This window comes from Bubalus bubalis, chromosome 1, assembly GCF_019923935.1.
Source record: "Bubalus bubalis isolate 160015118507 breed Murrah chromosome 1, NDDB_SH_1, whole genome shotgun sequence".
NCBI classification, from domain to species: domain Eukaryota; kingdom Metazoa; phylum Chordata; class Mammalia; order Artiodactyla; family Bovidae; genus Bubalus; species Bubalus bubalis.
In genome coordinates this window covers 110,003,034-110,016,964 of record NC_059157.1, presented here as the reverse complement: position 1 = coordinate 110,016,964, position 13,931 = coordinate 110,003,034, and the positions used below count along the sequence as shown (strand labels likewise).

General features: G+C 39.8%; 1 protein-coding gene across 3 annotated transcripts in view; it reads left to right on the top strand.

Annotated features, from left to right (window-relative positions):
• GSK3B (glycogen synthase kinase 3 beta) overlaps window positions 1-12,999 on the top strand; it is a 214,317-nt gene extending 201,318 nt beyond the window's left edge. For all 3 annotated transcript variants that reach the window (XM_006057598.4, XM_006057596.4, XM_006057597.4), the window contains one exon: window positions 8,057-12,999. Coding sequence is in view for 2 of the 3 variants with exons in the window: in XM_006057596.4 (XP_006057658.1) it covers window positions 8,057-8,121 (65 nt within the window). In the remaining variant the exon portion in view is untranslated. The remainder of the gene's footprint in view (window positions 1-8,056) is intronic.
• Window positions 13,000-13,931: the final 932 nt, after the last annotated feature.

The following is a 13,931-nucleotide window of genomic DNA, read 5'->3' as shown; positions in this document are numbered from 1 at the left end:
GGAAAAACTATAGCCTCGATTAGACAGACCTTTGTTGACAAAGTAATGTCTCTGCTTTTGAATATGCTATCTAGGTTGGTCATAACTTTCCTTCCAAGGAGTAAGCGTCTTTTAACTTCATGACTGCAGTCACCATCTGCAGTGATTTTGGAGCCCAAAAAAATAAAATCTGACACTGTTTCCGCTGTTTCCCCATCTGTTTGCCATGAAGTGATGGGACCAGATGCCATGATCTTAGTTTTCTGAATGTTGAGCTTTAAGCCAACTTTTTCACTCTCCTCTTTCACTTTCATCAAGAGGCTTAGGACCTTAGGGTGTAAACAATACACACAACATAGCCCAAGGCTCCAAAACTTTATCTTTTAGAGGAGTTGAGGAGTTGAGCTGTCATGAGACAGTTCTAAATTATGAAACTAGGATGGCTCATGAATAGAAATGCACAAAATAGACTTAGGAGAGCATAATAAAGAAACTAAGTAAAGTATACTTAAAATTTCCCAAGTATATTTTACACATAAAGCACAAAAAAGGATTTGATATATCTGAGATATGCTCTTTCACTGATACGCCAATAATGATTTTATAGCTTTTGAGAACCTGAAAACATGTTTAGAGTAAATAAGGAACTATGTTTTATTTTTATTTAATTTCAGTTAAATTTAAATAACCAAATGTAGCTCACAGTCATCCTATTTGAGAGTACAGATAGAACATTTCCATTATTGCTGTTGGGCCAGACAGTGAACACTTATATCAGTTAGGTTTAACTTTTATAGACCTATAGTTCTGGAATACTGAACCTTTGGAACCCCGGCTCCCTTGTTTATTCTCTGTCCTTTTCCACCTGACCTGTTCCCTTATTTTCTGCTTTTCTATTTACACCTTTTGGCCCCAGTGTATAAATGTGGGACCTTCCCTTCACTCTCCTTCCCCTCCCCATTTTACGCATTTGATCAGACACATTTGGAGGGAGAATGGACAGGACTTGGTGATGCATTAAGAGTAAAGGATCACAGTGAGAACTTTTGGTTTGCCACCTAAGCAACCAGATGGTGCAGTTTCCTCAGTATTGAGACAGCTGCCCATCAAATCAACTTGTCACTTTTACCTCTAAGATCATACAGAATAAAATGGGTCTCAATACATGTACAGACTCCCTTTGCCATACCCAGTACCAGAGCCATAGAACCATAAGACTCTTCTCAGGATTAGGGGGAAAACAAATGAACAACTGGTGCAATCTTCCGTGTCTTAAACAGCTTATTAGGAGCATACTGAATTTTGTAGAGGGACTTGCTCAGTAGTGCTCTCATTGGCTTGTGAAAATGTATGCATTAGTTATCTACTGCCGTGTATGAAGATACCCCCAAATTTAGCAGCTTAACAGTAAACATTTATTATCTCACACAGCTTTTGTGCAGCCTAGCTGTGAAATTCTGGGTGAGTGTTTCTCATGAGGTTGTAGCCAAAATGTCGACCAGGACTGCAGGCATCTGAAGGATTGTTGCCTGGGGTTGGAAGCTTTACTTCCAGGATCGCTCATTCCTGTGGGGAGTGAATCTGTGCTGGCATTTGCAGAAGGCCCAGCCCGTCATTGTGTGAACCTCTCTGTAGCACTATACAAGTGTCTCATGTTGTGGCAGCTGGCTTCCCCTAGACCAAATGATCCAAGGAGGAGAAGGTGGAGGCCACAGTGTCTTTTATGTCCAGACTTTTGGAAATCACACACCATTATTTCTGTGATATCCTGTGTGTTACATAGGCCGGCTCTGTTTATTAGAGGAAGGGATTACATGAGGGTATAGACATCAAGAGGTGCATGCCTCATTGAGGCCATCTTGGAGGGTGGCTACCACAGTGTAAAAAGAATGATCTTACCCCTTCTTCCCCCAAAGCTGACTGTTCTCTCCTCTCTCCCTCAAATCCATCCTTGGTTTGTTGGTTTATGGTGTATCAGAGGGCTGGTCATGAGCATTGGTTTCTAGGAATGTTGGAAATCAGTAAATAATCTTCCCTGGAGGCTCAGACAGTAAAGTGTCTGCCTACAATGTGGGAGATCCGGGTTTGATCCCTGGGTCGGGATGATTCCCTGGAGAAGGAAATGGCAACACACTGCAGTACTCTTGCCTGGAAAAATCCCATGGACAGAGGAGTCTAGTAGGCAACAGTCCATGGGGTTGCAAAGAGTCAGACACAGCTGAGTGACTTCACTTCTAGTTGTTTACAAAACACCTTTATCTCTGTGTATCCTATTCAAACTATTTGAAAATTAGATAATAAAATAACCATACTGGTAATTTTTATTATTATAAATTCACTTATCTGTTTTAATGTAATAGCCCTTTGGTTAATAGAAGTAGACTCTGTAAATCACATTGGATTATGTAGGGGTTAGGTCTGAATAAAAGCCCTCTCTTCTCCCTTTGATAGGAAATCTTTTCTGCTTGTCTCCTACAGCCCTTAAAGGTAATTATTCTGTTCCTCTGTTCCCTCTGTTCCCCACTCTCCCAGTTTTTACCTCTGTAACCTTGGGCAAATTATCTCATTTCTTTGTGCATTCATTTTTCCTGTTTTCAAAGTGAGTGCAATAATTGTGCCTATTTCTTACAGTGTGGGCTGAGTGACATGTTTGCAACTACTTGGTATGATATCTGGCACATTGGTAAGCACCCAGATGTCAGCAGCTGCTACCACTGATGCTGTGGTGATGGTGGTGGTTATTGCAGTCACATAAATTACACATTTGTGTATTTCTAGATGTTTCTTTTATCTTTCCATTTATTGGACAATTACTAAGCACTTCTTAGGCCTTATTACATAGATGGTGGTATATCACTATTTTACATATGGGGAAATTGTGGGTAGAGAGGTTAAATAACTTGTTCCATAATCACACAGCTATTAAGTTGTCCAGTGGAGTTCATACTCAATAAATATTTTATGGAAAAAACATTTGTGAAATTGGATTTGACTTAAGGAAGATAAACGATCTTAGCCTTTTTTTAAATCATAATGCCAGATTGCATCACTTTTATCAGTACATATGTAAAGGGAAGGGAATGAAGAATCAAGATGAGCTTTGTTGCTTTTAAAGAGGAGTTGTTTAGACATAGAGAACAGACTTGCGGTTGCCTTGGTGGAAGAGGGGAGGGGAGGAAAGGACTGGGAGTTTGGGATTAGCACATGTAAATTCTTTCATAGGACAGATAAACAAGAGGGTCCTCCTGCACAGCACAGGAAACTATATTCAGTATCCTGTGATTAAACATAGTGGAAAAGAATATTTTAAAAAAAGAATATTAAAAAATAGTTACTATTTAAATGTTTGAGAAGAAAAGTTCTAGAAATTTCAATAAACATGTAAGTCTGGTGACCGTTTATCAGAATTTTAAATTAATGAACATTTAAATTATAGAGGGTCCATGTTAATTCAGATTCAACTCTGTAAACAAATATACAGAATTGACAGTGGGATCAAAATAAGCATATACCAAGAAGAACTTTAAAAACATAGCTTTGCTAATTCAATAAACCAGCTACTGTTGAGTTTATAGAAGTTCACATCTTTTTGTTTGTTTTGCTTTTCTCCTCCCTGTGTTTGTTTTATATCCCTCTGAAAAATAGAGAACTCTATTCTTTTTCTCAGCAAAGACTTTATAACCTGGTTTTAAGTTGAGCTCATTGCACTGGGCAAAGGTTTTGGGGTTATTTTTTGGTTTTGTTCTTGATGAATGAATTCAGTGCTGTGACTTTAGATATCAGGAATAATTTAGTCAAAGTAATTAGCTGTTAAAATTTTACTCATCAAGTGATTTGGAAATGATTCAAAGAAAAATAAGAGATCATTAAATTACAAACCTGAGGAATATGAATGTCTTTTAAAATTTTATCATTCAGAAGGTGATTTTGTTTCTGATTATATGTCCACTGAAAAGGCTTGTGCTTTTTATTATAATCATATCAGCAGGTCTTTGGATTTATCCAAGGAAAAGGAGACTAATTTTGGGAATGTCATAAAGTCATAGGTAATAGCCAATGCAAGGTCATTGGCAGATTAGTAGCTAAATAGGATATTGCCAAAGAGTAATAATGGGCTGGCTGTAAATGTGGATGAGTCCTGGTGAGTGTTGGCCAGTAGTTAATGACCAGCATGGCCAGGGGTGTGACGATGCTGATGTATGTGCTGATAAATTCCTGATGACTGGTGGATCTCGAAGACCTGAGGAAGACCATAATATGACACTTTCACCTGTCATCCTCACATGTTAAAAAAGAGAGAGAAGGTCTATTTGATGATAATTATGCATAGGTTCTGAGTGTCATCCAGAGCATGAGAGATGCTGCAATGGCAGGGTTTGTGAGGAGCATTATATTCTGACATATGTTTGTGCCTTCCAGGCTTTCTCAGGAGTTTTTAACGCAGCCTGTGCCTAAATTATGAAAATGAACATTTTTCCTGCAGAAGCCTTATAGGAACCTATGGCCTGAATTGGAATTGATGTTAGGTTATCGAGACACAGAATTTGAATGATCATTGAGAATAAAACTCCTGATAAACAGGGCATGTACAAGAAAAAATAGGAGTTATGAATGAAGTATTAGGTACAGTTACTAACTGGTTAATGTGAAAGACTGTTTACCCGCCTTTGGAACATAGGTTCTGTGTTAAATATCATATATCCTCTCTTGCCACCTGTCCTTGATCCATACAGATAAATTAATGTGATGCCATGCCATGGGCAATGTGGACCTAATGGATGGACCCTCATGTCATAATGCCTGCACTTACTTGCATGAAAATAGGATTAGAAGCTGTTTTGAAGGAAATAAAACAAATGAACACAACCATTCATATTAAGAGACAGAAACATTTCTTCCCCAAAGGTTGAGTTAAGTATAAGGGCAGATTGTTTAAAGGAATAATCAGATATTTCGGAAGGAAGTATAGTTTTTAAAGAGTAGCCATCAAAATGATAAGCTAAGTATCTAATCCTTAAGAGTTCCGGTATTTTGGTCACCTGATGGGAACAGCTGGCTTACTGAAAAAGTTGCTATTGCTGGGAAAGATTAAGGGCAGGAGAAGAGAGTGTCAAAGGATGAGATGGCTAGATGGTATCACCGATGCAGTGGACGTGAACTTGGGCAGACTTTAGGAGATGGTGAGGGACAGGGAGGCCTGGTGTGCTGCAGTCCATGGGGTCACAGAGTCAGACACAACTGAGCGACTGAACAACAACAGGAGTTCCTTAAGCTAGAATTGCTGTGTGTCCTTGGGGTCAGTTTCCTGTTAAAAAATTCAAAGTAGAAAGATTCAAGGACCAAGTGTTGCATTCGGCCATAAAATTTACTCATAGAATACAGGAGAGCTACAGTCTCCAGAGGGAGATAGAACTTCTGAGTCTGTTTTGTTGGTGTCACCAGCCTGGATGGCCAAGAGTGGTGGACTTCTAGGATGGTGGCTCTTGGAAGTTGCCCATCTCAGTCAGGCCACCTTTCTTCTTGATCAGGGCTTAGTGTGAAGTTTTTGAGAGGAAATTTGCCTAGCCATATATCCCCGTCATGTGTGTAAGACAGATGCAACTTGACTAGCCACTGAAACAGCAGTATGTTGCCTACCCAAGATGGAGAGCCAATCTGCTGCTGCTAAGTCACTTCAGTCGTGTTTGACTCTTTGTGACCCCATAGACGGCAGCCCACCAGGCTCCCCCGTCCCTGTGATTCTCCAGGCAAGAACACTGGAGTGGGCTGCCATTTCCTTCTCCAGTGCATGAAAGTGAAAAGCGAAAGTGAAGTCACTCAGTCGTGTCCGACTCTTAGCAACCCCATGGACTGCAGCCCACTAGGCTCCTCCATCCATGGGATTTTCCAGGCAAGAGTACTGGAGTGAGGTGCCATTGCCTTCTCCAGGAGAGCCAATCTGGACACAGTTAAATACCTTTTTAAATGTTACTGGAGGCTATGAAATAATTGGAGAAGGAAATGGCAACCCACCAATCTGGACACAGTTAAATACCTTTTTAAATGTTATTGGAGGCTATGAAATAATAGTGGACCTTAAAAAGTATGTGTGTTGGGGGGTGGGGATGGATTAAAGTAAGTAGTAAAGATATATGTATTTCCAGAATATTAGGCAAAGTAAGCTCAAATGCTCTGACGTTTCACTCTGAGATGCTTTATTGAATTAAATAAGGGAATTGGTCCTTCAGTGGCTCTTTCTTTGCTGGTTATGTCTTCCATTTCTGTGAATAATGGAGAAGGACTATACTTAGAAAGCAAGCAGTTGAGTTTGATTTACGCTTAGTGCTTCTGCCTATCAACACTGACCCATATTGCTTTCATTGCCTCCACTCATTCACCCACTTAAGCAGATGGCATATTATAACACCATTCAGAATTTCTAGCAAGTTTTCCAAGCTGTGCACTGTTCATTTATTTTCAGGTAAGCTGGATTCCAATTGAATATTCATCCTATGCTAATCCCAGCTATGGCAAGAGCTTTGATAGAAATGTTCTCTGGCATAAGTCTGTAGCTTATGCAGAGGCACCATCTTCCCTGCACTGAGACCCATCCAAGGCACATACTTAGATCTATGCAGGAAGAAATTCATATTTCATAGCATTGTTGTTGTTGTTCAGTCACTCAGTCGTGTCCGACTCTGTAACCTCATGACAGCAGCATGCCAAGCTTCCCTGTCCTTCACCGTCTCCTGGAGCTATGTCCATCAAGTCAGTGATGGCATCCAACCATCTTCTCTGTCGTCCCCTTCTCCTATTGGCCTTCAGTCGCTCCCAGCACAGCGTCTTTTCAAATGAGTCAACACTTCGCTTCAGGTGGCCAAAGTATTGGAGCTTCAGCTTTAGCATCTATCCTTCCAATGAATGTTCAGGACTGATTCCTTTAGGATGGACTGGTTTGATCTCCTTGCAGTCCAAGAGACTCTCAAGAGTCTTCTCCAACACCACAGTTCAAAAGCATCAATTCTTCAATGCTCAGCCTTCTATATTTCAACTCTCACATCCATACATGACTATTGGAAAAACTATAACCCATAACTTTGACTGGACGTAACTTTGTTGGCAAAGTAACATCTCTGCTTTTTAATATGCTGTCGAGGTTTATCATTTTCTTCCAAGGAGCAAATGTCTTTTAATTTCACGGCTGCAGTCACCGTCCACAGTGATTTTGGAGCCCAAGAAAAGAAAGTCTGTCACTGTTTGCATTGTTTCCCCATCTGTTTGCCATGGAGTGATGGGACTGTATACCATGATCTTAATTTTTTTGAATGTTGAGTTTTAAGCCAGCTTTTTCACTCTCCTCTTCATCAAGAGGTTCTTTAGTTCCTCTTCACTTTCTGCCATAAGGGTGGTGTTATTTGCATATCTGAGGTTATTGATATTTCTCCCAGCAGTCTTGATTCCAGCTTGTGCTTCATCCAGCCCTGCATTTCGTGTGATGTACTCTGCATATAAGTTAAATAAGCAGGGTGACAATATACAGCCTTGATTTACTCCTTTCCCAATTTGGAACCAGTCCGTTGTTCCATGTCTGGTTCTAACTGTTGCTTCTTGACCTGCATACAGGTTTCTCAGGAGGCAGGTAAGGTGGTCTGGTATTCCTGTCTCTTTAAGTATTTTCCACAAGAGACTGAGCCAGACCTGTCTGAGTGTCTGAGCGCCTCTTGTGGAGGCACGGGTCAGCAGTGGCCTGCCACAGAGAGAGGGACTCTGGCTACAGCAGACCTGGGAGGCGCAGCATGCGGCATAAATCCTCTTGGAGGAGGTCACCATTAGCCCCACCATAGACTCCCTAGCAGACAACCCACAAACTGGAGAACAATTCTACCAAAGAAGTTCTTGCACTGCTGCAAAAGTTCTAGGGCCCACAACAGATTTCCCAACCTGAGGATCCAGCAGAGGGACTGAAATATCATAGTATTGGCCATATTTAAAACAACAGTCCAGATACAGCTCTCAGTCTGCAGTTGAGGCCACGTTTTTTTCTCTCTGGGGTATTACAGGATTGTTCATGCTCTCTCTTGGGGCTTTCAATTTGCAGATGCTAATGCTGGAGACCGTGGACAGACCAATAATGCCGCTTCTGCATCAGCTTCCGACTCCTGAACAGTCCCGAGCAGCCAGCTGCACAGGAACAACCACCAGTTTACTTGAGTGTCACTCAGCAACACTGGTCACGATTGGAAAGAAAATTAAAAAGAGAAAAAAAAAACCTATTCATTTTAGTGTTCAATTTTTTTTTATTATTATTGTTGTTCTTATTTAACCTTGTAAAATATCTATAAATACAAACCAGTTTCATTGTATTCTCACTTGAGGGAGATCCAGGGGGTGGGAGGGGTTGTGGGGAGGGGGAAAGCGGAGCACTAGAACACACAATCTCTCTCCCACGACAATCTTTTTTTATCAAAAGTCTGCTGTTGTATACTTTAAAAACAGGACTCCTGCCTCATGCCCCTTCCACAAAAGAAGAAGACTTTGTTCTGTGCTGAAGTTTTTTTGAACTTTGTTTTCTTTTAAAGTCAAGTGTAAGACTTGGGTATAGTGCACAGCTTGAAATTGGTTGGGAGCTTAGCAGGTGTAACTCAATGGGGACTTAAATGTCACTTGTAAAATTAATCCATATCCTCGGGTACTTGAAGACTTGCCTTTGGCATGTCAATGGCAGGTGTGGCAGACAAAGGAAATGTGTGTCATTTGTAACCCGGGAGGTCAATAAAGTTTGAATTATAAGGGGAAAATTCTTAATTGATGTCAAGGTTTTATTTTACTCTTAATCAGTGCTAGTGGTGAAGAAACTTCTGTAGGTAAACTTCTGAAGCTGTCAGGGGAGAAGCGTGTGTGCTCTTTGTGTGGGTCTTTGTTTGCCTGACCAAAGGTTGTCTATAAAACTTAGTACAGTTTTAATCTAGTAACCTAGGAGAAGACTGAGAAGGGTGTTGAGCTGGCCACTCTGGCTGCAGAGGTCAAAAGCTGATGAACCTGGAGGAGAAGGATGGGCCGGGCAGATCTCACCACTGTGAATTAATTTGTCCAGATTTTTTTTTCTAAAGTTGCTTCCCTTGGAAAGATACACTTGAGAGGACATCATAGTTAAATAATGTGAATTGTAACAGTCTACTGGTTTATTTTTCGTATTTTTTAATTGCAAATTGAGCTTGCAGAAATTGCCACATTCTGCATATAGTTTTAATTTTAACTCCAAATCCAGAATCTGTATTTAATTTCAGCTTTTTTAACCTCAAGCTTTTTAAATTTTATTTATTGATGCATGTGAGATAGGCCATGATGATTTTAGATGGTAGGAATATTAAAAACTACACATCAAAATGATATAAACAGTCACTTGTACCTGCTGACTTTATAGGAAAACTGATTATATAAATGTGTGTATATGTGTTATATACATAGATTCAGTACTGCCTTTTGTTTGGGGTTTTTTTGTTTTGTTTTGTTCTGTCTTTCTGTTTTTGTCCACAATATCAGAATTGACTAGTTGAAGCATGAGGATGTTTCCCCCTACACCTAGTTAAGAGTTTTTGTTTTCTTCATATAATCAGTGAACAATGTAAGACTCAGTCTCTGTTTTTGAAGAAAAAGCAATATTCCTTGGAAAGCAAGGAGAATTGAAGGATTACGTTGGCAGTAAGGGAATAGATTTTCACAGCTGGTTTGTTTTATATTTTTAAGGTTGACATCTATGTGGGCCTTATATACTCTAAAATGAACCTTAGACACCTTGGTGCTTATGGGCCATTACTTGACCTATGAATCTTTAAGGCACAATCAGTTGTACTTTACATTTAAAGATCACTTGAGTGATGGCCGCCTTTCCCGCCTACCTTCCTTCCTTCCCCACACACCTTTCCAAGGTTAGCTGATAACTGTAGGGCTGCAGAGCTGAGCCTCAGACTGTGTGTAACCTTTAACCCTCCTTGTCACCTTCAGTCATGTTAGGAGCTTCGCCCTCCAGGTGATTCGGAAGTGGAGTCTCTTGGCAGCCCTCACGCAGGTCCCAGCACCCTGTCCTGCTTCTTAACCAAGTGTGTGTGACTCTCCAAGAGAGTCGTACTGCCTGCTGACGTGAACCAGTACCCAGAGAGGCACCTGTGAGCCATCCTAGTTTTCACTCACTGTCTAGCTAAGCTCTTAAGCCACAGAAGGGTTTCTCCAACCTCTGGTTATATCAGAGTTCATGAGAAAGGAAACACACTCACTCAAACCAAATCAAACAAATTGCATTTTACTTTTCATAATGAGCTTCTGAGAGCAAATTAAGATTTGAAAAAAGTCTGAATCAAAGTATTTGACTGCATTAATTCTTAAAGGGAATGGCTTTGATAGACCATTTCAGAAAGGGTTTATAAAGAATCTGGATGGCAGGTCTGTAACAGAGAAGTGGACCTACTTTGAGACCAAACTACCCAGCCAAACATGTGGACACAGACAGTACTCTGAACTTGATATGCTTGCTGGAGAATGTAAAAATCTGCTTCTTTTAGGAAACACTTTCCCCCGTAAATGGGGTAAGAGAAGAGAGAAAAGTCAAGTTTTTCTCTAATTTTAATTGTGTGTGTGTGAGGGCTGAGGTTCGTGATATTTCTTTCTCAAGGATCATGGTGGGATCACAGAACTCTTTTATACAAGTGGGATCCAGGTCTCTGAATAATGTTTTTTGTAAATAATAATAATAAAAGCTCCTCACCAAATTCAAGCTTGTACATTATATTTTCTTTCAATGTTTTTAAATTTAAGTTCTATTGTTTTGTATGTAAATATGTGGACCCAGGAACTGTTATTAATGAGCAAAAAGTACTGTTCAGGGCAGTGATTCTGTTTAATAATCAGACAAATTGTAGACGAGCTTTTTAAAGCCATATAGTTTTAACTCTGTACAGTAGGTACCGGCCTGTATTATTGTAACAATAACTCTAGCAATGTATAGTGTATCTATATAGTTTGGAGTGCCTTCGCTTCCATGTGTTTGTTTTTTTGTTTCCGTTTTTCATTTTGCAGATATTAATTGGTCTCAATATCCATGTCTCCCTGTCCCACCCCCTTCCCTTTGAAATAGTGGCTCACTCATAACAGTGTCTTTGCCCCTTCCACAGTTAACCATGCTCAGGAGTGGAAAGAGGAAACCATAATCATTTTCGTAATCTCATTTCATTCAAGCCCTACCTTTGTTTTGGTTCTGAACATCTGTTTCCTCCTCAGTAGCAGTGACCAGTTCCATTTCATCCAGGGACTTAGTGTAGTGCCAGGGAGCCTTCGAGCCGGAGAATATGGAATAGAGTAGATTTTGCTCGTCTCTTCCCCCAAACCCTAACCATGGGTCTTAACAAACAGCAGATTCCGGGAGCCTTCTGCCCTCTCTCTCTCTCTCCATTTCATCTACTTCCCTCCCAAATGAGAGAAAAAAGAGAGAGAGAGAATTGGTTTTTGTAAATCGATGTTTCTTAATACTTGTATCGGTTTTGATACACGAGTGGTCTAAAATGCTGTGGTGCAATTGCTAGCGGCAGCTGCCCGATTGCCGCCCGCACGGTGGGGACTGTTGTTTTCACAAGGGAATTTCCTCCCTCCTGTCACCTCTACCCCTGTTCAATGAAATGTCATTTTAATTTATCTTTTAAAAAAATCTGTTTCTTACTGTGTGCCCATCATGAAGGCCTTTTTCGAAAGAAAAAAAAATCAAAATTACTTGTTTTGCCTCCAAGTACTCCATATAAGATGTCTCAAGTAGAAAAAGGAAAAAAAAAAAAAAACTTTACCAAACCAAAGCTTGCTATTTTTGAAATATCATGTGTTCATTCCAGCAAGGCAGAAGACTGCACCTTCTTTCCAGCAACGTGTTGTGTCCTTTTTTTCAAGTCCTCTTAATTTTTAGACACATATTTTTTATTTGTGTTTTAACAAAGCCTGCCTAACCAGTCATCTTGTCTGCACCAATGCAAAGGTTTCTAAGAGGACTATTGTATTCTCTATCCCTGTGGATATAAAGACACTGGCATTTCATTTCTTTTTCCCTTTCCTTTTTAAGGGATTTAACTTTGGAATCTTCCAAAGGAAGTTTGGCCAATGCCAGATCCCCAGGAGCTTGGGGGTTTTTGTTTTAAACCAAAATTGTATCTGATTTGTCATTCATGTTAGTTGATCATCTAATCACAGAGTCGAACACTTTCTCTCTTATATCCCTTATATAGAAAAATAAACTAAGTATGCTTTACAGTAAAATCTGTCTTTTCCGGTAGAAACCTGAGCCACTGAAAATAAGACAACTAGAAGCAGAGTAGAGCCCCAGACTAAGGTCTGTGTTTGAGAGGCTTCGGAAGTAATCTCTGGGGTTTGGATTATTTTCACAAGGGTTATGACGTTTTATTCAAGTTTGTTGCTCCATTTGCACCTCTGCAATAAAAGCAAAATGACAACCAGTACATAAGGGGTTAACTTGACAAAGTAGACTTCCTTGTGTTGATTTTTAAGTTTTTTTTTTTCTTACTATATCTGTCTACAGGCAGATACAGATAGATGTATGAAAATGTGCTTGCCTGTAAAATTTGCATTCATAAATGTGTTGCCGATGGATCACTTGGGCCTGTACACATACCAATTAGCGTGACCACTTCCATCTTAAAATCAAATCTAAAAAACAAAATTTATTATTATATATATATATATATATAAAGGACTGTGGGTTGTATACAAACTATTGCAAACACTTGTGCAAATCTGTCTTGATATAAAGGAAAAGCAAAATCTGTATAACATTATTACTACTTGAATGCCTCTGTGACTGATTTTTTTTTTTCATTTTAAATATAAACTTTTTTGTGAAAAGTATGCTCAATGTTTTTTTTCCCCTTTCCCCATTCCCTTGTAAATACATTTCGTTCTATGTGACTTGGTTTGGAAATAGTTAACTGGTACTGTAATTTGCATTAAATAAAAAGTAGGTTAGCCTGGAAATGAAATTAAAATTCACAAGTGTGTGGTCTTTATTTCAGTACCCAACCTTATTTCCTTCACCCTATCTATTTGGCCAATGCATTATGTAGTCACATCACCACTTCATTCCTCCAATTAGAGAAACACGAAGCTGTTAACAAAAGTCAAGATAGGAACACTAGTTCTCGTTCTCTTAAATGATCTTATTCCATTGTATAGCCCCAAGAGGTGCAGCTTCCATCTTGGAAACCTTTGGAGTTGATGTCGAGGAAGCTATGCAAACATTGCTTTGAATAGAAAGAATACAAGCCTGAAAGGGACAAGTTTTTAAAAATGTGTATAAGCTGCTGTCTTTGATTCCTGTGTTCATGGTCTGGTGTAGCTGTTATTTTTTTTTTTAACTTTCATCCCATTAGTAATGGTCTTTGGGAGTATCTGTGAATTATATGAACACCACAAATAGTGGGGCTGTACCTCCCAGGTAAACCAACACATGTTGTGTTTGAGTCTGCTCATTTCCAATACTGGATGATGTATGTAAACATGTTATGTCTCTTAGTGCAAAAAGAAACATTTTTTTAGGGCTGGCTCACTCCGTCAGGCCTAATCTAAAGGCTAGATATAAAGTCATGTGACTGCTGCTTCAATAAAAACAAATTTATATTGGATAAAGTCTGGTCCTCTATTTATTGTTGTGGTGGTCGGCTTGGCTAATATTTATAAAATAAACACTTCTACCAGTTGCAGGGGTTTGGGGGGGAAGGGTGGGGGTCACACAAATATGCAAGATGTCACTTGTGTAATGGGTTAAGGACTTTGAGGTAGTGATGAACCCGTCCTTTGAGATCGTATCTCAGGTGAGCAGTGACCCTGGGTGCCCATTGAGAAGGGCAGTTATGAAAGGGAGCACTCAGGTTGCAACTCCCCTTTGTGGAGAAGTCTGAAATGAGCAAAAGCAATGGGGTGTT